This window comes from Anguilla anguilla, chromosome 1 (genome assembly GCF_013347855.1).
Source record: "Anguilla anguilla isolate fAngAng1 chromosome 1, fAngAng1.pri, whole genome shotgun sequence".
Classification (NCBI taxonomy): domain Eukaryota; kingdom Metazoa; phylum Chordata; class Actinopteri; order Anguilliformes; family Anguillidae; genus Anguilla; species Anguilla anguilla.
The window spans coordinates 18,988,545-19,016,141 of record NC_049201.1 but is presented as its reverse complement, the minus strand read 5'-3'; the positions used below and the strand labels follow the sequence as shown (position 1 = coordinate 19,016,141).

At 42.7% G+C, this 27,597-nt stretch overlaps 1 protein-coding gene across 7 annotated transcripts in view; it reads left to right on the top strand.

Moving 5' to 3' along the window:
• esrrb (estrogen-related receptor beta) overlaps positions 1-24,547 on the top strand; it is a 72,369-nt gene extending 47,822 nt beyond the window's left edge. For all 7 annotated transcript variants that reach the window (XM_035395644.1, XM_035395627.1, XM_035395608.1 and 4 more), the window contains 2 exons: positions 13,435-13,704; positions 18,543-24,547. In XM_035395644.1, the coding sequence (XP_035251535.1) occupies positions 13,435-13,704; positions 18,543-18,787 (515 nt within the window). In that variant the 3' untranslated portion in view covers positions 18,788-24,547. The remainder of the gene's footprint in view (positions 1-13,434; positions 13,705-18,542) is intronic.
• Positions 24,548-27,597: the final 3,050 nt, after the last annotated feature.

Genomic DNA, 27,597 nt, shown 5'->3' with positions numbered 1-27,597 from the left:
CACTGAGTTAGCACACACTGCAGACTCACTGAGTTAGCACACACTGCAGACTCACTGAGTTAGCACACACTGCAGACTCACTGAGCTAGCACACACTGCAGACATGCCCAACATTCAGTTATCAAAATGAATAAAATGTACTTGGAGCTTCTGTGGGCTCCGGTTGCGCACTATGACTGCTCTTTTTTGATAAGAACTTTGTGTGTAAAGTTACTTTGTTTATCAATTCAGAAGACAGGTAAATAATACAGGCAAGTAAATAATATATTTTCAATGAGAACTAGGAAAATGCAAACGTGCATAACTTAAATATTTGAGAACTGTTTTGCGTACTATTTCTGCGTCGAACGTTCACAACAAGTTCTGAGCCATTTCAGGATATGCATGCACACAGGCATGCACACACACATAAACACACGCACATGCATACACACACACATACACCTGCACACACACACACATGCACACACACACGCACACACGCACACACACGCACACACACGCACACACACACATACACACACGCACATGCATACACACACACACACATACACACACACACATGCACACACACGCACACACACGCACACACACGCACACACAGATAATTAACATTTGCTGCTCAGGTGCACCATGGGGACAATAGAGCTGCTTTAAAAAAATCAAATCAATAGAGTGCAGCTAAAACCTCTGATTTGAATGGGGGAGGATGTTAGGCCTGGTGTCACTGTAGGCCATAATCACTAGGGAGATTTAGAGGAGAAGACCCTCTTACTGAAATAAGAGAAGTACTTTGCACACAAGCAGTAAAATTGAATTATTGATGAAAGTAATCATGGATGCCCCTCTCCCCTCCTGTCTGAAATTCTCACAGAGGATGTGGTGGGTTAAAATGCCACAAATGAAATTAAGGTTAATAATCCGCAATCTAATTTTATTCTTTTTTCCCCCGCAGCAAACAATGGGTGTTTGTGTTACCATTTAATTTTTCACCATCTCTAGCAAAAAATAAATAAATAAAAATTGACAAAAGAAACTGTGTTGTCAACCAAAGGAGGTGATGATCTCAGTAACGCACCATTCATATGCTACATCTAGCAAATTTACTAGCAATGGAAAGTTACATAATAAATAATTGTAAATAATGCTGTAACTTGTGCTTTCCTATTTCCAACTCCCTTTTTGCTATTTTCACAACATTTAGTCTCTGGCTGTGCTAAATACCCAGAATGCACTGGTTTTGTCACCCCGAGCACTGCTGCACGCGTGGGCACACGATATTGCTAAACCCCAAAAACAGGCAGGCAGGCAGGCAGGCAGGAGCGGGGCTGAGGACAGGGAGCTGCTCCGGTTTCTGAATTGGCTGTAATCGGGCACAGAAGGAGGTGTTATCTGGTAAGGAGATTAAACGGGCGGCTTCCCCCTCATGCAGCAGCCCCAGCCTGCTGTGTCAGCAGGGGGCAGTTTAAGGGACAGCTTACCCGGGAGTGGATCACCACTGACCCAATAGCACCGTCCACTCCACCTGATCCAGGTCTGCGTGTCACCTGGCCCAGCTGGCCCAAATGGATGACTGCTGTCTGAACCACCAAGACAGCCTGGCCAACCCAAATCCTAACCCTGCCACCATATCCATAACCATAGGGGACCTGCTGACATGGCATAATTAGAATGGAAATATATGGAAGGAAATGACTCACTACTAATAAATTGCATGCCTGACACTATTCATAACTTTGACACAATTTTCACACAATTTGTTAAACCTAATTTTACACTGATTTAGCTGATGGGTCATAAGTTAATGTTTACATTGAATCTTCATAGATAAGCATACTGTGCCTCTAAATGTTAATATTTCCAAAAACATACACATTACATGAAATATATATATAGTACTCCACACTTATACTAGCCATAAAAATAACCGTTAATACTATGTAGATTGTGAACAATATGGCAGTTATGTCAGAATGGAACAGCAATAGTAAAAATATGTTGGTCTCACTATATCTTGATTCAGTAAAATCCTTTTTACCCTTTGATATTACCTGCTAATCCCTCAACATGTACCAGTTAATCAACCAAACGGGAACCGTTTGTCCCTCCTTTGATTGGCAGAGAATGAATATAGTAACAATAATGGCTGCTGCGGGATGATTAGCTGTAAGAAGCTTACCATGAAATGGTTAGGCTGTGCGTCTCTCTCTCTCTCTCTCTCACTCTCCAGAAAACTGTTCCCAATTCCCCCAGGTAAACATTACATGAGAAATAAGTGCAAACACAAGTATTTACTGTGCAGCTTATATAAGGGATCTGTGCTGTCATAAGTGCCATTTTATATTTTTGAAACATGAGTATGGATTCTGTCATAAGTGCTTCATTTTACCCCCTACATCTGAATGATAAAAGATACTGCACAGAACAAAATGTGAGCCTGTCACAAACAGCTGGTCTGGCCCTGATGAATGCTGTTTTGAGACAATGGAGCTGTTAAATCCAACTGTTTTATTCCATTTGATTTCATTTAAAATGACTATTGTATTCTTTCATCAGCGAGTTGTTCAAATGCTTACTTTATTTTCTGTCTATTTGTCTAATTAGTGCGACAGCAACACGCATTGTCCTCAATATGAGTGAATCATTTAAGTGTGTGCGTTTCATTTAATTTTTTTTTTTGCTTCGACAACATTATGAGCTCTGCAGTTCCTGAAATGAAGGCATATGTAGAATAAGAAAAGATAAAGCTGAGTGAGGATTACAATGCTCAGAGAGAAAAACAGAACTCAAATGTAAGACAGAACAGTGGCCTTAAATTTGAGTTTGTTTATTTTGCCCTCACACTGTATACTGTATACTGTAACTGTCTAATAGAGTGCTTCTGGAATAGCGAGCCTGCATCCCTGCTACAGTGTACATGAAATAGCCATCAAACAATATTGATTGAAATGTACAATACTGAGGAAAGAATTCAGGCAATTTAGATATAGTTAGAAATGGAAGTGAAGCTATCTCTGTCTCTCTCTCTCTCTCTGTCTCTCTTTCTTCTGCGCGTGCACACACACACACACACACACACACAGGCACTCCCCGTTGTACTGGCTGAGCTGATGAGAGATGGTTCACTGCTCAGCAAGGATCGTGTTGTACAGTCCTGCATGCACAATTCTTTCCTCAGGGTAGCCCACCACTGTTGCTCAATGCCCACATCTGTCTTCTCTCTGAGAAAAAAAACTGCTGATTGCATTCTGATAGATTTTTTGAGGCCTTGGGCAGTGGAATTAAAAAAGATTAACAGTTCATTATGAAGTGGGGAACATTGATTAGGATTGAGGCAGACAGGCAACAACCAAGTCCAAAGGTAACAATAGATAGGCGAAGATAATAGGCTCTTACGTTTCCTGATTGATTTTTCATAGCTGCTTCTCCCCAATAATATTAATAAATTGGTTTGAAAAGGTTCGAGCCACACGTGTGATTCTGTGGAGTGGTTCTTTCCGCTTTGCACAGATTGCTTTGCCACAAACTCATGGCCATGAAGTGCGGGGAAAATTACTCCGCTTGATTCTTGTGATCTACATTAATTTGTCTTGTTATCTGGATTTGGAGAAAAGAAAGTGCGCATAAATTCAATTACCATTCGGATATTGATGTTCATGCAATATTTGTCTGCCACATTTGCAGAAATCTTTGTGCGCACACTGTATTGCAATGAGGTGCATTCTTTCAGCAACGTAAGGATCGATATTAATACAAATAATCTTGTTTAAACACTATACCTGATATGAAATATGATTTTTATTAAAAAAATGCCACAATAATAATAATAATAATAAGAAGAAGAAGAAGAAGAAGAAGAAGGAGAAACCATTATCATTATCATTATTTTTATCATTATTGGTATTATTATCATCATTATTTTTATCATTATTGTTATTATTATTATTATTGTTATTTTAGTAGTATTAGTAGTAGTGCCGTTATGTACATCATAATAATAATCATCATCAGCAGCATTAAAACAATGCTTATTTATAGTGATTTTCTTTTAGAAGATCACAGATTTGTGGGTCCATTGTTACAGGTGTAATACTCAGAGTCAGTGAGTGTTACAGTGAGTCAGTGAGTGTACAGTACATCCGCACTGCTTTGAAATTCACTCCCATTTCTGTTCTTATATAAAAGATCTGGATGCTCCATGTGGGCTTTCCTCTCAAGGGGCCTGCCACTGGTTCATTATCACCCACTTTGATAATGTTCTGCTGCCGCCACCTTGATTTTAATCTGCCTCTGATGCACCAGTAATCAGGGAGAGTGATGCGCAGAAAGCCTTTTCGCTGTTTGCGTGTTCGCGGCAGATCGCGGGGTATTTGTGCGGCTGCAGGTTAATTGTTGTGCGGCCGTTGCGCGTGATGATAGGGAGACAGTGACAGATGGCCTGCCGCTTCTAACATACTGAAGACCTTTGACACCATAGCAACCCCTCCCTTCAAACCCCTGCTCCCTCCCCCCCCCCCCCGCCCTCCAATACTCCATCGTTCATATTCCAAAAGGCTCGAGCGTTGTTGGGGGTTAAGCAGGACGTCGACAAACTCAACAAGCATGTGCGTACGCGTCCGAGGTCAGCGGAATTTTTCCTCGCAGTCATGCCCTCGCGACTTAGCAAACGCGCGAATGTCACGCGCTCCCGCGCGGAATCCGGAATGCAGCGGGGCGGTGTTCTCAGACCGCGCGAGCGTTCATCACCTGCTGTCCCTCCGTCCCCGTCCTCAGCCGGGAATCGCCGCGGCTCGATGCTACAGATTTCTTCGCCTTCGTCACCGTGCGGGTTTGAATCCGTCAACACAGTCAGTCAAGTCATGTTTTTGCTCACCCTTAGCTGACCACAGTAACGCACTTTATTTTAATGCTAATTTTGTTTTTGAGACGTACTCTGTTGTCGACTGACTTTCATATCATTTCACATTATTTCCTTAACCAGTCAACGCCAGTAACTGGATTTGTATTTACAAAACGTTTTCGCAATATTGTTATTTAGCTTGCCACATTTATCTTAAGTGCCCCCTGAAAACTACTTTACACAATAAATTTTATGTTAATATTACTAGGAGGATGATTATTTTTCAAAGTACAAATTACAGTACAAATTACTGCTTGTTTTTAATATATGGAGGCACAATAATTTAGGTTTAGTTCAGAGCACTGACAGACTCTTGAGTATAAGTAGGTTAGTGATAGATGTGTGTTAATGAGTTATAATGAGGATACCAGGGTATTTATTTGTGTCAAATGCAAACCGATAACAAAAAGACAAATGCAAGGCATAGTAATTACTAACAGAGAAAGCACATGCTCCCCCTTAATTAAATTCTAATGCAATCAGTGATGTGTTGGGCATTTGCGCGTTGATGCTGCTGTGTGCATTTTATTGAACGGAGAAAAAGAGACTCGCTGATCAATTGTTATTGCGCCACACCGCCCTCACTGAATTTGACTGTGCTCAAGAGGCGTTCCGTCCCCTCACACATTCCCCCTCTGATTTCCATCCGGCACTGTAGTTCCATGCAGTTTAATGCTATGAATAATGTTATTTTATACAGTCTGATTTGAGCAAGGGCCACTTATGTCTTACCCAATTGTGCCTGCACGCCTCCTGCAAAAAGAGCCATCACTTGCGGTCGTCATGCAAACGGAGATGTTTTTGTTTCTCGGCACGCCACTCATTCAAACCCCCCCCACCCCCCCACCTCCGCCAAAGCACCCCCGCCACCACCACCACCACCACCCACCTATGCCTGTTTTCCCTTTCCTATTAAATTGTGAAATCTACTTACTGTGTTGCCAGGCTGATCCCACTCAAGGAGCATAATCTCCTTGTAATAGAGTGTGAATACAGCCAGGCTATAAATCAACACCTCATCAGCGCACTTTATTAAATATAGAGACCAACAGACAGCTTTTAGTATATTCAATTTGCCGGCTGACGTAGACTTATAAAGATAGATTGAGTAGTCAGGAGGATGCTGCAGCCCAAAACCAATGCATGAAATGGAGAGATGAGGCAGGGGGGGAGGAGGGATGCGGAGGAAGGGAGGGGGGTCACCGTGGTAACAGTCGGGCGGGGGGGCAGGAAAAGGGGCGTTCCGCTGCTTTGTAGGATTTGGGGGCACGGGCCCCCACAACAAGCGGTAAGATCCTGGTGATCCATGCTGCACATCTATAAAGATATGACACCAGTAATAATGAAAGAAGATAGCTGCTGGTGGCTTCATTTAGAAAGAGGTTGCTGAAGGTTTTGATGTGAAGAAGGGTCGGTGGTGGGGGCGGTGGTTGTGATGAGGGTGGTGGCGGAGAGAGGGGGGGGTGTACAACTGACTGCTGTTGGGAACATAGCATATTTGTTGTTATCTCTCATAAATTTGAACTGATTTAGAGAAGCAAGAACATAAAAAGCATTCCTCTGTGTTCGCAGAAATGTTTTTGAAAAGGGAACTGGTGCTTCTAATGCCTATTTACCTCTTCAGCACAAAGTAGTGACTAAATACCAGTCCTGCATTTCTACTCATGATTTTGGTTTAAATAATAATTATGTGGCTTGAGTTCATCATTAACTGGGTGAAGTATAGCATTATACAGTTACATATGACATTTTATCATAGGTCTTGATAATTAAGATTTGTATGTTTTGCAATGCTGTGCAGGTTACGTGGAATCATTAGTGTAATAGGATCCTTTTTTTTTACTTATCTGTCGGCTGGTAATTGAAATAAATTTTGTTCAGTGTGAATGTAAATCAGAATCTTCGGGATCCTACCAGCTCCTTGGTTTGAACAGAGACATTTGGTGTGAAATAAAAGATGCCAGACTCTCGGGAGTGCTTAAGACTGAGAAATCGGGGTCACGGGGTCAGGGGGTGAGGATTAAGACAAGGGGGATTACTGTATTTAATGTTATAAAATCTAGTATCGTTCATAGTCCATTGGCTAAATTGCTCATTCTCAGTACCTTACCATGAGATAATGGCGTGGCTATGGTTTTAGAAATGCAGATAGTGCTATAAAAATTAGGTGTTCCATTTTTTTTCCTGTGAATTACGGCTTGCTAAAGTATGTAACACGCTGAATAAAATCTATGCTTGAAATGCGCAAAGTACTGTATGTTTTCAACCTTTCAAGCCCAATACATTAAAAACTGTAAACCAGTACTTTTTGCCAAATTGATTTAGATGAGCATGGCAAAATTGTAGAAAACGTGTCGACAGATCCTCTAGACATATAACATTTTGTTATATGAAAATAAATATCACACAGCCTTTCTTACATCTGAGTGCATTTCTCTTTAATTTATGACAATGTAATGAAAATGCACAACTTAATATAGCTGGAATAAAGATGAATGTGGTAAAACTGCAAAGCCGTTTGTATCATCTTACAATGCAGCCCCATGTGTGAGACCCAGGCCTTGTGCCTTCAGCATCAGAAAAGGGGAAATATTCATCACTTCAAGGCTATTTTGGAGCTGCATGTCTTTCCACATGTGACCGGGGTTCAGGTCAAATTATTTGTGTCAAGTGCTTCAATTTATGACCGCACATGTATTGATTAGGTCCTCCTGATGCTGTCATGTAAATTCAGAAAGAGTCACAGGCGGCAGCTGCAGGTTACACACACACACGAGTATGGACACAAACAGGAATGCACACACGCACACACACACACACACACACACGCACAACACAGTCAGGCGCACACGCCCGTGCACAAGAAGACACGCATCCAGCTGCGCACACATACACAACCGCGCCCACACACACACACACACACATATACACACACACACACACACAAACACACACACACATACACCGTCACTATAACCATCATCTGGACATCGGCTTTAGCATTTTTGACTCCAATTTGATTATTTTTATTCACAAAAAAATAATCGCAAAAAAAAAAGCACGGACCTTACATCTCAATTTCCTCAAGAGGTGGCTCTGCTGTAGAATGTCTATTAGCCATGACACCCACGGAATCATCTCTGATAAATCCGCTTTGTTTAAGGAAAATAAGAGACCTGCCGGCTGCAGCGCTTAAAACGGGTGATTTGCATGTCAGCGGGTTTTTGTGGGGGGCAAGATTTACAAAGCAGGCACCTGGAGAGCGCTGGGCTGTTTAAAGTGAGATTGCTGGTGGAGGGGAGGCTGGTGCTTTAGGGCTGCTGGGCTGTCTGATTGTAAGCCGTGATAGATCAGCCCCTGTCCAGCAAGAATTACTCTCTCTCGCCCACAGCCTGATTGAGGATGAAATACGAGGGAGCTGCAGCTGGAGGGGGCCACACAGTCTCATAATTACATCTCCTTTTATTACCAACACTAATGGCCCTGAGGGAGATGGCAACAATAATAAATTAATAGAATATGAACTCCACTCAACGGAAAATTTGGAGCTTTTAATTCCGGGTCTGGTACCGGGAGGAAAATGAAATGCCCCCGTCGATTGCCCCAGCGCGGGCTGGGCCCGGCGGGCCAGCCCCGGCCTCCGCTCCAGCGCGGCCCCCTTCCCCGTCGCCGTGGTTCTGGAGGGGTGGGTGAGGTTGGGGGGTGGGGTAGGGGTGGGGGGGGGGTTTGTGGGACACAGGGATTCGCTCTCTCCAGGATTCCCTCCTCGCTGCATAAAAAAGCGAGCGAACAGATGTGACGACAAATAAAAGGATAGAATTACACTGATGTGAGGAGAAAGGGAACGGCGCGGTATGGAGAGGGTCAGGAAAGCCCCTCTCCACTGCGGGGGTCTGGACTGATTTGTTTGGAGATAAACGTGACAGTTTGAGATTTATCAAGTGAGAGAGAGATTACCCACCCAACCCCCCCTCCCCCCACACACCTCCCCACAGTCCCCTCCTCTTTACCCCTGTCTTTTTTTTTTTCCTCTGGGCGCCGAAAGCAAATGAAATGGCAGCCTTGCAAGGGGTCCACGGAGCTCTTCTTCACCACCACTGATGATTATACAGACACGCTCAATTTTAATCATGGCCAAAAATCTATTTATTTTTCTTCTTGTCACCTTCACTGTTTAATCTTCTTTTAGACCTCCCCCCTCTTCTCTCTCTCTCTCTCTCCTTCTACCTGCCTCAATTGTTCCCTGCTCGGAGCTTTGAGGGATGGGGGTCTCTGGCACTGGGGAAAGGGGCTCGGCTGTAGGAAATTTGCATAACAGACAGGGAAATTAGCGTTGCCGGCGTGTGAACAAATTTAATGGAGAGGGTACAGAGTCAGGCCAAGGGGTCAAGGAGGAGATGGCGGAGGAGGAGGGCAGGCAGGATGTCGAACACCTGGTGAAGTGAACCGGCAAAACAAAGCATTCTCAAAAATATAGAAAGGAACTCAACGCCGCATAAAATAAATTTCTTGTTTGTTACAGGTTTTCCTTTTTTCAGTAACCCAGAGGCAGATTCACTAGCCTACTGGGGGAGAGGCCGTTATTGATGCACTGGTTTTTGAAAAATATCACTAATGGCCGGTCAGGCCTTGCATTGTTGCGGAAGGTGTTTGCTGGTGCAAAGTTTATTGCGCGCCATAAATACGAGCAGACAAACTGATTACTTTTTATGCCGTGGACCGTCCTCACTGTGAAAATCTCGGCTCAGGTAATAAACTGATGGAGAGAGAGAGAGAGAGAGAGAGAGAGAGAGAGAGAGAGAGAGAGAGAAAAAATCGGCGGGCGTGATCCGAGGCTCCTACCCTGCTGGGGGAGAGAGGAGAGAGGAAGTGGCTCTCAAGCATGTTAAGAGCGAAATGAGCGATTAACCTGCTCGCTGCGCGGCCGCCGAGCGCCTGTCACTCTCCCCCCAGCCCGGGGACAGGCCTGTCACTTCCTGCGTGACAGCAGCGAGCGCCGTCTCCCTGATAGCCGCGCGCGTCCAGATAATGGGCGAGTCTTGGGAGAGACAGAGATGCATGGGGGCCCGTAACGACGCCGCGCGGACGTCTTCATGTCGGGGGCCGGGCAGACGTCGCGCCGGCGGGGGGTGAAAAACACCCTCATTGTGTTTTATTTTTTTATTTTCTTTCTGATATTTTTTGGCTTTGTTGCTTTTTGGATACACGCACCCAAACCGTATCATGGCTGTGTCTGAACATAAAAAAGCATCAACAATGAAAATATCACCTCAAAATACGACAAAAGAAAAAGCCAAATGTGAGCACATGACTGACCCCGCCCCTGCCCGTGGAAGCCCCGCGGTTTCCGCGCGGCGCGGGCTGAGGTCAGGCCGGCGCGAGCGACGCGGCGCCCGGCTCCGACGGCGGCGGTATAGACTTTCCCCCTCGCTTTGCTCAATATTGTGTCATGTTTGGTCAAACTGCACAAAAGCAGCAGGTTGGAAATGAAGATGTAAATATTGATATTTCATTAGGGGAAATCACCTGCTCGAGCAGCACTTAACTCCGCCGCACCCCCGAGCCCCTCGGCTGGAGCGCCATCTGACCCGAGGTGCCGGGAAGTCACTTCATTACTCGATTAAATTGAGTGGAAAAAGGCACGGCAAGACACAGGATCCCATTTGGAGCAATAATTTAGGCTCCTAAAGAAAAGACGGAGCGAGGGGGGGAAAACATCGCCTCTTCAAGTCCCACAACAAATTGCATCCGAGGTTTCAATCCGAGGGCTTTTATTGTCAAACATAATTGCAGGCTGTTGTGTTTAATGTGCACACAGAGCTGTGAGTGTCTGGCGTTTTTTTTGTTTTTTTTTCAGAAAAGTTTTGCGCCGTCTCGTGTATGCAGAGCAGACAGCCCGTTTCGCGCACGCCCTCGCGTTTAGAACAAAAGGGCTATTTTTCCCCCTGCCGTAAAAACAGCCCTGTGGTCAAAGCTGTCTCGCGTGCGGACGCGATGCAAAGTTGATGCCCAAATCAATTTGCCTCATGTCTGTGCTTACTTCACAATTTTCCAGTGGTCAATTCAAACAGTGCGTACCGCTAAGCTGCCTGGTTTGGCCTTTTATTTTGGACAGGGAAATTACACAACGGACACACAAAATAGTTTGTCGATCAATTTGTGTTGGGACTCCAGGGGAACAGAGGGGGTGCGACTTTAGAATTTGGAATAAAGTGAAAATGTGTTTTTTTTGGGTTTTACTCAGAGACTGATTTGTGACTACTGGACTACGTCCAATGGAGACTCCAAGATGTAGCTCAGTCATAGGAAGAATTACAGACCAATTATCCTGACAAACTGGCTTTTTAATTGATAGTTGAAGGAACAAGTTGTGCATGTGAAATAAGATTAAAAAGGAAAGACTTTCACAATAGATGCGCATTTGCCATTGACATGTTTTATCAATACATATTTAGATAGCATATTCAGATACCATGTGTGTATATAAATATAAACATATACATGTTAATTTATTGTACTATTCTTTTTTCACCCCATATTATCAACTGCAACAGTAACTGTGCATGATGTCCATTTGAACATAAAGGCATTCGAGTTTATCTAAATTTGACTTCTTCCTGAGGTTGGCAAAAAGGGGGAGGGGTTATAATTGGGCCAGGTCTCTTCAGCATGGCTGCAGATGTCTGCCTCCCTCCTTCACTGCACTCAGTTTGATCAGACGCCTCCCTTCTTGTGACTATTGATTCCCCTTCACATTCTGAAGGCCGATTACAATCTGTTAATTAATGTATCCTCCAGGTCTTCTTTTCCCTGTGTTCATCAGACTGATAAGAGAAATTGGACACTCAGGTACCCCCTTTTCTCTCTGGCTCTCCCGCGGTGTGCAGAGGCGCTCCAAAGTGTCAGGCCCAAACAGATAAACATCACCCCCCCAAACTCTCCCTCAATGAGATAATATGTATTAAAAAGGGCTGGGGAAATGACAGGAGGAGGAGCATTTCCCAACCTGGTCAATACAGTAATCAACTGCCTTTTAATTATAGGGGAGCAGATAGCATTGCCACAGTAAACTTGTAAAAGCAATCATTTTAATCATCAGGCTGTGTGGAGCGGCTAATATGCTGTCAGAATGGGACGCCTGCAGGCAAACAGCATGCTCAGAATGTGAGGCGCGCGCGAGTGTGTGTGTGTGTGTGTGTGTGTGTGTGTGTGTGTGTGTGTGTGTGTGTGTGTGTGTGTGTGTGTGTGTGTGTGTGTGTGTGGGGTGGCGAGGGGCTTTAAAGAGTTTATTGGCAGCTGAGGGGGAAAAAAGAAAATTGGGAGAGATGGCTATCCGCTCTTCCTCTCTGTGGATTTCTTCTTTCCTCTTTTGAATTTCTCCAACATCAACTGACACCATAGTTTTTCAGTCTTATGATTTAAAAAAAGAAATCTGGTCATTTGAGCAGGTGTAGAAGAAGCCTGCTATCCAAGAAAGCAAAGGAATGATGTAAATTATATTTATAATGTAGCCATTCACAAAGCTTGGAGCTGGGATATTTAAGCTGTTATTTGTCAGGGCCGGAAAGAGGATTTGGGCAGGGCTTTAGGGTGTGCTTGACCCTCTCTCCTGGCAGACCTAGCTTCTGTCATCACCTCCTCATCACCTGCTCCGCGTGTCCCCTACCGTAAATACACATGAACACACACACACACACACACTAACACCACACATACACGTGAATGCACGCACACACACACACACAAAAACACACACACACACACGTGCGCGCACTGCTAGCAGGAGGCTAAGCACCGCGGGTCACGTCCTCAACCTTCCGAATGAGGATCTGTCCAAGTGATTATATCACTTAGATGAATAGGAGTGCGACGGGAAACAGGGAAATGTGGGAAAGCCTCATGTTTCAAAGATCTTAACCTCCCCGCTTATTTACCGCCTTCTCTTAAGTCCCTCTGAAGTGCGGGAGCGCTCCTTCTGAAGAGGACATTCCAGAGAGCGTCTAAAAATACGCCGCTCCTGAACATAGGAACGGGATGTGGGGAGTTGACCTGAATCGACACGGTCCACCCCAGCACCCCAATCTGCGCCGCCGTCCATCTAGCGTTGAGTTTCCTTTTTTTTTTTAGCTGTTATTGTTAGCAGGGAAACAGTCTGACCTCAGAATCATGATACATCACACGGTATACGCATGTGTATACACGTTCTGTTCACTCAGACAAAGGAACTTCCAAAGACCCTACAAGACACTACAATATCGGCTGCTTAATGGCAGAGCTAGTTGTGGATTCAAAGATTCAGAGAGGATATATTAGCATGTCAGGAGTTATGTTGAGGAAAAAGGCTTTGAAACCTCACATGAAAAAGCACAGACAAATAACAAAACACACAAAAAACAAAACATAAAACCCACCCCCTCAAATAAATACGGATGAAAATAAATGAATAAAAAGAAAATATGCAAATTGCCACCACAGCGTCATTTCAGTAGACCCGAACAGCAGATCTGACAAGGCGCTGTTGCTCTCCTTCCCAGGGTTCTCCAACCTGTCACTGGGAGACCAGATGAGTCTCCTGCAGAGCGCATGGATGGAGATCCTGATCCTGAGCATCGTGTTCCGCTCGCTGCCCTACGAGGACGAGCTGGTCTACGCGGAGGACTACATCATGGACGAGGAGCACTCGCGCCTGACGGGCCTGCTGGACCTGTACGTGTCCATCCTGCAGCTGGTCCGCAAGTACAAGAAGCTGAAGGTGGAGAAGGAGGAGTTCGTCACCCTCAAAGCCATCGCCCTCGCCAACTCAGGTAGGCACAGCTGCCCGTAGTCCCTGCGAATCTCACTCGAAACGATGCAAATAAGGCCCACCCTCCCAAACATCCAGAGTAAAAAAACATGTATTTAGTACCTGTGTGCTTCTTGAACGTTTTATTTATATTTTTAAAAATATCAATGAATTGGGATTTTTTAAAAATTTCTCATTTATAATTTAATAAAAGATTTTCATTCAAAATGTAACATTTATACCATTTGATGTAGTTTGATGCAGCCCATACTTTTATTTGTCATTTTATGGCACAAATGAAATTACAAGTACATTTTCATTTAACTGTAGTCCTGAAAGCTTAAGATATGAATGTTACCACAAAAGGTTAACACAATGTTAGCATACTTATAATATTTATTTCACCAAAGCATGAGCTGTTACAGTAGCTGAGCTAATGTATTTGTTGTGTGTTGTATGTGCCCATTTGCTAAAAGAAAAATACACAATTTCATCTCTAAATGTCTCTGTTGGTAACTCAATCCAGATATACATCATTCAGTGACAAGTACAAAACATCGCATTGATTTCAAGGATTCCTAAATACTCAGTTTGAGCAATTAAGATTCTACTGATGAAAACTCTCTTCTCTGATGATTAATATTAGGATGCTGAGAAATGTCTTAATTGCGCTAGAATTATTGGAGCCTAACTGTACTGTATGTTTTTGATAATTATCATCGTGTTGTTTGATGGTTTTTTCAGCTGTTAAATTGTTTGTTTTGTTGAATTTGCAGCTGCATGCTTTGTTGAACAGACTAATAAGAAATGCGTATAAGGTAGCAGGGAAATAATCCCTCCTACTCGTAACAAATTATTCACGATCTTAGCAAAGTTCATCTTAACATTTTCACGAGGGGCCACTGGGGTCAATGACATTCTGACACGGACATTTCTCAAATGGCACGAGGACGTAACGGCGTCCGCTGTGTCGCGTGTAAAAATACTCTTCCCCAAGCAGGGGCGAGCGGAGACAGTTTGAAGTTTTAACAAGAAAACAAAACAAACAAAAAAAAAAAAGAACAGTCATCTGTCAGACAGAGGAGTCAACAAAACAAAAGGATAATGTTTAAAAGATGGGGGGGAGGAGGGGGGTGGGTTTTTATCTGAGCGCGGAATCGCAGCCAGGTTGATAAATTTGAGATAAACAGGGTGGGTGGACAAAAGGGCTCGGGGAACGGTGCGCTTTTTAATTGAATGCCTTTCCGTGTTGCGGTGTCCCTCCATTCTCTCTATCTCCATAGCGCTAGCCGCGGGGCACGGCAGCCACGGGAGATAAATTTAGCATTTCATTAGGAGCACAGGGGCTGTCAATAAAATGTGTTAAGTCGAATGGAATGAGCGTCAGGGAGCGACGGGCCTCGTTTGTTCCAGTGTGAAGACGCCGCGCGCGTATCGACAGCTTGCTTTTCAGAAGGCAGGGCCCGTTCCCCCTCTGATCAATGCCTGCCCAGCCGCCGCCTTTTTTTTTTTTTTTTTTGTCCGCCTGAAAAATGAAAATGCTGATCGGGAGCTTTGCTTTACTTTCAGATGACAGACCCTTTCTGGGGATGGTGAGGGGTGGAGGGGGCGGGAGGGTGGGGAGGGTTAGTGGGGGGGGGGGGGCTGTGTACCGTGGGGGAGTCTTTGGAACGTTTGAACAAGGACCCGGTGAGATCGCTCTCTCGGGATCCCCTCTGTCTGACAGCTGTGAAAATTCATAGCCATTGATTTTGTAATTAGCAGTTTATCAATCGGATCGACGTGGGCTCTCTGATGGATTGCAAGGAAATTGTTTCTTCAAAGTTATTTTTTACCCCCCACCTCCCAGACAGCCACCCCCCCCCCCCCCTCCAACAACCCACCCCCACCACCCCCCACGCCCACCACTCACACACACACACACACACACACACACATCTACACTCATATATGCATCTGCACACAGACAAACACACACACACACACCAACACTCATATATGCATCTGCACACAGAGACACACACACACACACACACACACACACACACCCCATTTCCAGAGGCTCACTTATATTCAAGGTCAGCGCATTTGTTAAACACAGTGGTTGAATGTTGCCACAGTACTCAGACATGGCTACCATGTGCTTTTTGTTCTCACACACCTCGTCTTGATCTCAAGAATACGTATATTTAATTTATTTCCTGTGATATAAGTGCATTTCACAGGATCGTGTGTTAGACACTTAATCCGTCAGTTAGGCGTCGGAAGAGTGCAACGAGCCTCATTCGGCCATGTTTTTTTTACACCTTATATCTCAAATTATATGACCGAGGAATCCTGAGCGTTCCTTGTATATCGATCGTCTCATCACGGAGTTATTGATGACGCTTGCTGTTGCTTGCCCCCCCCCCCCCCTCTTTTTTCTTCCCCTTCGTTTCCCAAACAACCACTTTTATTTTCCCTCTGCGGGCTGCTTTCAGCCGGCAGGGTGAGAAATGTCTCAAGGTCTTGGGAATACAGTCGTTCCAGTCAATGAATTCCAAGCGAATTTCGGAATCTGTTTTCCTCTTTTTACTGTCCGGCGTGCTGAAATATGCACCAAGGTGAAGTCACGAGAGCTGATAGCACGCACAGAGAGCTAGACACAGGTTACCCGCTGAATATGCCGTGACCTCAGTGCCCCCCCCCCCCCCCCCCCCCGCCACGAGGAGAAGGCCGTGCAGCGCAGTACCACACACAAAAGAACTGTAATGCCGTAATGGGGTGCTAGGACACCCTTAGAAGAACTTGTGTAAAAAAAAAAGGAACGTTCTTAGCTGAGACACAAGGAGTTCATTTTAGTGTTGGTGAGTGCTATTAATAATCAGCTAGGGTTGGTACTTAAGTTTTAAAATCATGACTATTTTTGAATTGAATTTATTTATTTATTTATTTTTTGCATTGCCATCACCAGGACTATCCTCAGTCAGATCAAAATGGCTTCATGCAGTCATATTCATTAGTATTAATTCAGATAATTGTATATAAATCCCAACTTTTTCAGATAATTTTTTTATAAAACATTAATTTATAAAACTTGATTATTAAAATTTGATTTTTTTTTATTTAGAAAAAGATTTTTTGGTTTTAAAATGTACTCCTGTGTATGGATTTCTGTTTTCAACTAATGAATTAATTAAGTAACATTAGTAACATTGACATTTACTGAGTAAAAATGATATACAGGATTGAGTAATTTTTATAAAAACCCAATGTGGGGTCCATTTAATTATACTTTAATAACTTTATATTATAGAAGATGTATTATGTAGTTATTCAATATATACTATACTATTTATATATGCACTTGTTATAAATTCCTTTACAGTGGAACTGGAGTGATGCACAGCTTCTGATTCTTTCAGCATTATTGGCCTAAGAGTCCTACTGAAATGTTTTCATTTGTGTTTCAGATTTAAAATCAGATGCACTGCAGTTCCATTTATCATAAATGTGCTACCTATTCTGTACAAAAAACATGAATGGTTTTTATGAGTGACTATTAGGCAAATTCAGGAAAGAAAAGGAAAGAAATAAGCCAGGCACCTTGCCTTCAAAAAAAATGACAAAGTTATTGCAGGTGCATAAAAACAACACAGTCATGTAAACAAGTCAACACTATTATATAAAATAGAGAATTCCTAGGACAGTAAAATGGTACAAGATACACAAGAGCAAGAAAATCCTCCAACTCTTTATTTCATGAATCTTAGAACACTGTATGAGCCATTTTGTATGACTCACTTAATCATTTATTCCTCTCTGTAAGAAGTCATTTATTTTAACTTGACAGGGCGCTGGCTGTGTGTGTGTTCTATATGTTAAAGAAGGACCGCCCTTGCCTCTGGTCCCCAGAAGGAGTGCACAGTATGAGGACACACAATGCAGTCCACTGCTGTATTAGGGAACAGCGTGTATAATGTGCTTTCCTTCACTGCGGGGATTGGCCTTTGACAAGCCGATGTTCATTCCACTTGTGCCTGGCGTATCTTTGGGATTACATTGATTTTCAGTCATTTTGGTCAGAGGCAATATGAAATTCAGACCTGAGCCATCAAAAATTAAGGGATTGGTTAGATTGCATTGGATGTTTGCTTAAACGCACGTGTGGGATTTATCTCCACGGACTCCATATGGAATTATTCTGGATGGAATTTATGGCCCCCAGCTGTCTGTGCCCATCACGTCCAGGGAGACTCTCCTAGGGAGTTCCCGTTTATTCTCTTCACTTTTTTTTTTTTGTGTGGTGAAAATCAACGCAGTCTCCTGCAGAACATGTAATTCAGAATGCCCCTCGTTTTGGATGAGACCAATGTCATGCAGCAGTGTGCAACGTGGTAAGGGAGCTAGGCTTATAACGTAAAACAAAATTTAGATGGCTGGATTTTATTCATCTAGCTATGTAAATGGATAATGTGTCAAACATAAAGTATGTAAGCTGGAAGAAGGGGCTCACCTAAACCAATATATAAATGACTAAAAAAGCTTAATGTCTGAAGATATACTGCACTTTTAATTTGATGTCCAGATGCAAACATCATACATAAAATACTATGTATTCTTGCAATAATTTAAATCTTAGCATACATCATATCAATAAAGATTGATATTATTCATACTCACACTCATATTCATAATGTTACCCAGTGATAAAAGTGTGTTCACTTCATCAGCCTGCTAGCCTAGAACCCAAAGCTCTCCTGTCCCAAGACCGTCATTACGGTACTGTTCTGAACTGCTCTGTGTCTAGACTGGTCTCACGGATCATCTCTTTCTCTTTCTCTCTCCCTCCCTTTCCCTCCCTCCCTCCCTCCCTCTCAGATTCCATGCACATAGAGGACGTGGAAGCAGTGCAGAAGCTCCAGGACTCCCTCCACGAGGCCCTGCAGGACTACGAGGGCAGCCAGCACCAGGAGGACCCCCGGCGGGCGGGCAAGCTGCTCATGACCCTGCCCCTCCTGCGCCAGACCGCCACCAAAGCAGTGCAGCACTTCTACAGCATCAAAGTGCAGGGCAAGGTGCCCATGCACAAACTCTTCCTGGAGATGCTGGAGGCCAAGGTGTGACGGACAGATGGACGGACAACACCGCAGCGGCCAGACACACAGACAGATGTCTGGAGCGAGGAGGGAGAGCTGCTGCTCGCTGTCACCCGCAGGCTACAGACTGCTGTTTCTTGGAGCCCAAGAAATTTTTAAAAAAAGAGAGGGAAAAAAAAGAAAGTGAATGCAGAACTGGGTTAAAATATAAATATAAATGATGCAGATTAATTTAAAATATATAACAAATACTATGTACAGAGGTAAGATTTTTTTTGTTGTTGTTTTGTTTATGGTCTGTGGTCCTATATGAAGAACAACCCCCCCTCTCTCTGTCTTCAGGAGGAAGAGCCTCAGCTTCCTGTAAAACTATGTGCTGCTTCATTTTTTTTAAAAGATTTTTTTTCCCGAGTTTTGAGACTGAAGTGTGCATATGTGTGTTCTGATGAAACCGAAAAGCTAGCTAACACGAAGACTTTGTGTGTAACACAACTCATTTTTGCTTCCTGGACATTGTCCAGATGTGTAGATATTTATCACAATGGATTATTCTGTACTCTTAAAAGTCTGGTGCATTGGATGGTCATCTCTCCCTCTATGTATCTCTCTATCTCTAAAAAAAAAAAACAAAAGGAATATGCGAGGTCCTTTGAGCCAGACATCTGTGAACATACCTCCTCAGTACTTTGTTAAAAGTTTAGTCAAGAGCACTGCGCTGATTGGTGTTCTCCTGGCTAAGAAAATAACACATAACCAGTAACATGTCTAACCTAAACTAATATAGACAGGTAGTGCAGTAATACGTCTAACCAATCTAATGTAGACACAGGTAGTGACTTTACTATCCATTAAATGAGCAATAAAGGGAGGCTTGGGTTAGCTGGGATAGGTTTGCTTTCAGTGTTCGGTGACTCACTCAAACTACTTACGGTTTTGGCTCTGCTCCCTGTTGCAGGTGCTCTGCGATGTTGATGCACTGTGAGGTTTGTGTGTGCGTGTGTGTGTGTGTGTGTGTGCGTGTGTGTGTGTTCTGGCAAAGGATAAGCCACTCCGTGCTACAAACGCAATGTCCTGTTTTCTGTTTCTATCTTCAAGAACATGATCCCCAGGACCAAATTTTGGCACATTCACAAGCGCATAATCCATTCTTGAAAAAGGCGTGTGATTTGATCAGGTTGACAAGGGAGCGGGGATCACAGATATGACACGGAGTAGTACAGATCCAAGAGAGTCCGTGTTCAAAATCATCAATGGCCCGTATATGAAGGGTGCTATCTATCCTAACCCCCAAGAGCAAGGTGCTCTGTCTGCTTCTTTTTAGCTGTTTCTAATTTAGAATGATCCACGCCAATGAAAGGTGAATGGCTGGTTTTGCCAAGCTTGGAGCTGCGTTTGTTTTTTAGCGAGAAGGGGATAGTCACATGGGCAGCCAGCTTTCAGGGGAGTCAGGCCTGTGCATGGAGTGGTGTCTGACCCAGTGGGTTACACCAACCATGTCACACTGGTCTACATTAAGCAATGCAGTAGGCAGGAATTTGGAGAGAGGCACGCAACCACCAGCACGTCCGACACGACAGCCTCTCCCTGATCTTATACAAAACTTGAATATATCTTTCAGCCAGGGCGGTGACATTTCGAGCAAATGTTAGCTTGACGTCACACCCAGCGCACAAGTTGGCTTCCATTGTTCCAAAATGGAAATGCTGTAGACTCTCTGCTTTTTTTTTCTTTTTTTTTTCCATTGAGAGGACACGGTGGCGAGGGAATGCTGGTACTACTGAAGTGATTCATGTGATGATATATATTGTACAACTGTCCAATCAGAGACTGCGATCAAAGGAATCCCTGTCATTGTAAAGAGGACAGTGGCCGCTTGGAATTCCATTGGTCTGGGAGATTTCTTCAGTGCACACCATCAGTGTACTGGGCTTTCATTGGTCGCCTGGTTGAGATGAGCAACGCCCCCCCCCCCCCCCCCCCAACCCCCTCGGAACTCTCTAACAACGGCTGTTTCAACAGGTGTTGTCTTCCGGCCACAGACCACTCTATAGTTTCTATGTAACCAAGAGGATGGTGATAATGAAACTGGGGTCATTTTAATTTCTTATATTGTACAAACATTGTGTAGAAAATCGGTGTCTAATCGTAGAAATAAGAAGTGATTTCTTTTTCTTCCCCACTATAAATATTTATGATGTGCTGTATACCTTTTTTGGCAGAGGTGTAAATAGATGTCTCTGAATATTCATTTACCAGTATCTGTGATTTTTTTGTTGTTTGTTAAAAGAATAGAAAAAAAGGAGAAAGAAATATCCCAAAAACTGTGACTCATTTTTGTTGCTCTATATCCTTGAACAGAGCAGAGAGAGAGAGAGAGAGCTGAGCTGAGGGACGGTGATGACAGAGCAAATGAGAAAGCTTGCTTTATTGCTCAAACAACTGACAGAGACAGACAGCAGTTCAGTAAAACCTGATCTCCACCATGGTACCCTCCCCATGAGAGAACACACTGCTATCCCAGAGGAACCCACATAAATCTTTAATGTGTCATAGTAACGTTAATGCATGTTTAATTTTAGCTTCGTATAGCAGAGACCCTACAGAGCTCCCATTCCCTTGGCCACGCCTGGAAAATGGCCAGTCTGTACACAGTTTTGACTCCCATAATAAATTAACAATGCAAATGTTTCTCAAAAATAGCTTTTTGAAGGACCCAAGTCTGACTAAACACTTGAAATCTTGTGAATATTTCCTTGTGTATTGCCAACAACTAAGAACCTTCTGGAAATTGGCAGGGGCATCTGGATTGATTTGTGATCGTATTTATGAATAACACTGCTTATTTACTAAAATTATTGAACTAATTGGGGCCCTGCATATTCTGTTTGCAGTAAAAAAAATAAATTAATAAATACACCTCCTGTTGTACTGTAATAAATCTGAAAGGACTTGACCAGATTTGGTTATCAATTGCATTGGTGGTAGATTCAGTGCATACTGTATTCTAGATGCTGTTTATTTGGATTTTCATGTGTACCTAACACCATATGATAGCCAGTTAGCATCACTATGCTGCATTATCTGGTTGTACAAACTGTTTTACTGCAGTATTAGGCACTGGTGGGTCTACCAACAAAAGACAAGAGATGTCTTTTCAAACATCCACCTTATTTCACTTATGGCATAGGACACACAGTACAGTTTTTAAAAAGATTTCTTGTAAAATGATTGTACTTTAATATAGCTACAAATATTATCAAAGTGGCTGTTTTCTCCCAAGCTTGTACACAGAGGAAAAAAACGTTACTATCTTCTGGACAAATACAATCACTTACAAGCCCCCACTTAGCATGATTCCACTGTCTCATCAGATTTCTGTGGATAGAACCTAAAAAACCTCAGCCCCTCATTTTAGGCTTGTTTTTTGGGCTTGTTTTTTTACCTTGGTGTTCATGTCTGGTTCCCATCATGTCTTTCTGTATGTGGCACATAACATGTTCAGTTAGTATTTTCATTGGCTTTTGGCTGTCCACCGTGTAGGCTTGGCCAGGGAAATTCAAAACTATCCTTGGTTTCAGTTTAAGATCTTTCAGACTACAGAGGTTGACGCACTGCTAGTATGTGCTCACAAGACCAATTATCATGATTGTATATCATCTTGTAATTACCTCACACAATGCAAGATCAATGCTGTTGAGCCGATGTTTGATTTCCGTGTTCATGCACTGGATTCCAACGGTAATCATAGCAAACTTAACAAACTTGTAAGGGCTACAACAGAGGTTCAATTTGACTGAAATTGTACTGTGTGTTCTAGCACGTCACTTGAAAGAAGTCCTTCTTGAAGATGTTTGAGATGGTTTCTGTTTACCATTCTTAAAATCAAATTGGTTTTAACTACTGACCTTAAAGGGGTGGTTTTTCTATTAGACTATATATGTGGTGTGTTTAAAGGTCAGTCTCAAGGCCATGTCTGTCCGAAATAGAGCTACTGTTGTGTGTCATCTGTTTAGTTTTTGCTGTGAAATGCCTCCCACTGCAATGTACTTCAATCACTGGGTTATAACTGTATTTTTAATGTGAAGACTGAAGATCTCAGAGTATATCCATTGCTTTTCCTGTGGATTTAATATGTATTCTGTCTGGTTTGCAGTCTGCAACCTCTTGTCAGCCTAAACATTTCAACGCATTTCATGCCAAATTGATTTGTCTTCCTTTGGATCCAAAGTACCCTCCGTAGGTCTGGGGAGTTAAATTATTATTATTATTATTATTATTATTATTACAATGAAGACCTTATTGTGTTGTAACTTTTCACCTTTAAATTTGCACATACAGTACCGATACTTAAACATCCCCTGTTGCTGCTTATAATCCTAAGCCTGCAGGCATGATGACATGTACATTTGTATGGCTCAGACCCTCGAAATTCACATTGCTTGTGTAGCAGATTTAAGTTTGAGGTCTGAGAGAGAATACAGCAAAGGTGGGACCTATTGGGCAGCAGCAGAGCATACAACTGCTGTGGAGGAATACAATGCGAATTGCATTGAAACATTTGAGCCGAACATGTATTAGTTACAGACAGCAATCAGACATTCTAACAAGGAAAAAAGGCAAGAAATGACAGAAGGCAGAGTTTCTATCTTTACAGTAAAAGCTGAGATTTCTGGGACTGAGTATTCCCTATTCTATACATTTCTAAGGGGCAATTTAAGATAATTATTTTTTTTTCCTTTTTTAAAATGAGTGCAAGAACATAAACGAAAATGCTTAATTTATTTTAAGTAGCTAAAATGGTATATAACCAATTAATTTTAATCGTCTTCTAAACTGAAATCCTCTGTAGAAATGGGACAATTAAAGTTCTGACTCGACTCTGCCTTAGGGATGACCACGAAGGAAAGAAAAGACTGTTCCGCCTCCTCCACTGTCGTGGGTTTGGCTTGTCTGTCGAACACATACTAAGTACATTCAGCCCACGGTGTAATGGCCATTTTGATGGTCTGAGAGCAACGTACAATGACTAGTCTACATTAGGTAATCCCGGCTTCCAATTATTTGGTTACGAGATGACAAATAATTATACCTTTGGTTATAATTACACCGACTCTCATCACGATGTGATTGCCATCCCCTGCGTATGAGGGTTTATGTTTTTATGTGATTTATTATTCTCAAAGAGTTGATGGTGGTGGGGAAAAGAATTGCATGTCAGTGTGAGTGATTAGATTTGAACAGAGCCCCTGCATACACTTTGCATCTACGAAAGGCTTAAATTACACTTAGTTTGGAAGCGGGGCACAAGAATGCTCCAGAGATCTCTCGGCACAGAAATAAAACACGGGCCTGCTCTCTCTCTCTTTCTCTCTCCCTCGCTCTGTCTCCCTCCTTCCATCTCTCACCCTCTCTCTCCATCTCTCTCTCTCTCTCTCTCTCATGATCAGTATGCAACTGTAGAAGAGCTGCTATTGTAAGACTGATTTCTTCTGCGAAAGCTGCTTGAATCTGCCGTCCGCCGCACAGAAAGAACCGGGCTGGGTGTCAGATCCCAGGGCATCAATGTCTTAGTTGGAGATGGAAGGGGTGTGCACACTGGAATGGGACATGAAATCGCTCATTGTGTGTTTCATTTAGGAACCTCTGCTGTTGCCTTTGTACTACGTTCTGGCTCAGTGTACTACAATGTGACGACATGCTTTTTTTTTTTTTTTTTTTTTAAAGTGAGACCGTTTTAGCAGTGCACTAAATGTACAATAAAAAAAAATAAAACAATGATGAAGTTTATATCATGCACGTGGCATTGTCTGTTATTTAAACATACTTTACATTTTTGCTTTTTAAAATTAAATGGCAATACAATTCCCCGAATGTCCTCTTACCAACTTTAAAATGAACATAGCAATGTGGAAATATGTTTTTATATCTATATACAGTGACAAATGAATGACTCTTCTTGAATCATATTGATCTATGGAAAGAGAGCAATATTGTGCTGCCAAGGACAGGGATTCTATGAAGAAAGGTCAGACATAGCACTCATATCTGAGCATATTCCTTTGCTCCATATGCTCTAGTCTAAAGGGTTTGTATTCTATGCCAGCCGGTGGACTTTCAAGAAAGCCTTGTCTTTATTTCTACATAGAATTCTGCTTGTGGTCTGACCAGTACTGTAAATTCTGGCCAAGCTTCAGGTCTCCTAGACTCCTTTCTGTTATTGACCTGTTTGATTGGTTCACGTGTCATGATAGGCCCCGCCCCTCCACCCCTACCACACCCCATTATGAACATTCCCCATGACAGCGTCTGCAGTTATACCTGTATGTGTCACATGCAGTGCATTTCAATCTGGTCTAACACAGAAAACTTGTAGATATGTTTAATAATAAAAATGCTACTTTTTTGTTCTACAATGAGTAGTGTCACCTGGTCATGATCTGACTGAATTAAATTGTTCACATTTGAGATCAAGAACAAAACCCAGCAATAACATGTCAGATGGGCTTTTGTCAAAGAGGAGAAAAAAGTCAAACAAATTCACATAAATCTTGTATGCTAAAAGCAGAGAAAACATGCATGCAGTATAGGGACAGTTTATTTCCCTCTATACTAATAAAATAAATATTTTCAAATCAAACAATGACCATGAAGCTAAAAAAATTTACAGTGTCTGCATTTTTGCATGCGTTTTTTTTCAGACAGACTGTGAACTAAATTGCAACAGTGCCATTCAAGTCCCCCTATTTCAAGTCAACATAAGTAAGAGGACAAAGTAAGTTTTGACAAATTGAATTACTTGCAAGATCAATATTTCATTGCACACCCGATACATTGTGTGACTTCATTGAGTCTGCTCCTCATGGACATCACTAGGTTCATGATGTGATCCTTTGAGGTCTTCTGCCAAGCTTTTACCATTGCCTCTTTCAGTTTCTGGGGATTTGGACTTCGGTGTCCTTTTGAGGAAGTGACAAGCATGTTCACTGGGGTTTCAATCTGGTGACTGCCTGGGCCATGTCAAATGTTTCCACCGTTTCTCCCTGAAATGCTCCTTAGTTATGTTTGCTGTAGGTTTTGGGTCATTGTCTTGCTGCATGATAAACGTCAGTCCACTGACTTTGATGGCATTCCTCTGAATATTGGTGGACAATATGTTCCTGTACACTTCAGCTGTCATTCTGTTGCTGCCATCACCGGCTACATCATCAATAAAAGTCATCACACTGCCTCCACCATTCTTGACAGATAAAGTAGTATGCCGAGAGTCCAGCAGTCCCTCTCTTTCTCCACACTTCCACATTTCCACTCAGGTGAATGTTTATCTTTGTTTCATCTGTCCATTAGACTTGTTTCCAAAACTCATCAGGCTCATTTTTGTATTTTGTATATGTATTTATTGCAAATTTCTTGCCTTTCTGTCCTTGATACTGATGAGCGGTTTACACCTGAAAGTGTTGCCTTTGTAATTTGCTTTGTAACTCTCTCTTCTGTGTCCTGCGATACTTTCAACCCCAGTGGATATGAAGATCAATTATTACTCAAGCCGACTATTTAGGATTGTTTTTCACAGCTCTTATAATCATCCTGTCAGCTCTTTCTGATATTGTGCGCCTGATCACTGGTGATTTCTAAGTCCTCCAACAGTTTGTTTCTTCTTTAGGACATTCCATACTGTTGACTTTGATGTACTCAATCATTCTGGAATATCTTTAATTGGTTTTTTCTTTTCTTTCTTCCTCACGATAGCTTTCTTGGTTCTCATACCCAGTTCTCTGGCACTCACATGCAGTTTTCTTGTGTTATATCTTTTAGCTTATAAAGTAGACTCTTCAAATGCTTTCAAAGGATAGAATCCATGCCACAGCTTTCCATTTATAAATGGAATATGAATAACAGTAATACGGTAAACCTGTGAAATTTGAAACAGCTGATGGGCAATTGTCCCAAAATTTATGCTGACTTGGAAAAAGTAGATTTGACTCATTGAATGACCGCGTTGTCATACAGTTCAATGCCTGTTTAAAAGAGGCACATGAAATAACTGTAGTCATGATTTTTGCCTCATTGTCATTGTTTGATTTGAAAATACAAATTTGATTAGTACTGAGAAAATAACCAATTTGACAACTGTCCCAATACGTTTGCATTGAACTGTATATTCACATACACTGCATACATACACATACATTTTGTATGCATAAGACCAGATTTACAAGCTTCATTTGATTGGTGGAACCCATGGTTGCTCAGGAAGGGCATTCCACAGGCAAGGTGCAGAAAAGGGAACCAAAAGCCTGTACATCCTTAATACAGTGAGCTCCATAATGTTTGGGACAAGATTGTTTGTATTTCCAGGCCACAGGAAACCAAATTGGGCGGCACGGTGGTGCAGTGGGTAGCACTGTCGCCTCACAGCAAGAAGGTTGTGGGTTCGATTCTCGGCTTGGGGCCTATCTGTGTGGAGTTTGCATGTTCTCCCCGTGTCCATGTGGGTTTCCTCCAGGTACTCTGGTTTCCTCCCACAGTCCAAAGACATGCAGGTAGGCTGATTGGAGACTCTAAATTGCCCATACGAGTGTGTGAGTTAATGGTGTGTGTGTGCCCTGCGATAGACTGGCCGCCTGTCCAGGGTGTATTCCTGCCTCTCGCCCAATGCACGCTGGGATAGGCTCCAGCACCCACCGCAACCCTGCTCGGGATAAGCGGGTATAGATAATGGATGGATGGAGGAAACCAAATGACCAGAATTAATCTCAACAATGTTTGCAATGAACTAGCCTATGCTTCCTACCTGAAAACCTCTACAAGAGGTCAGTTAAATATGTGGTGATAAAATG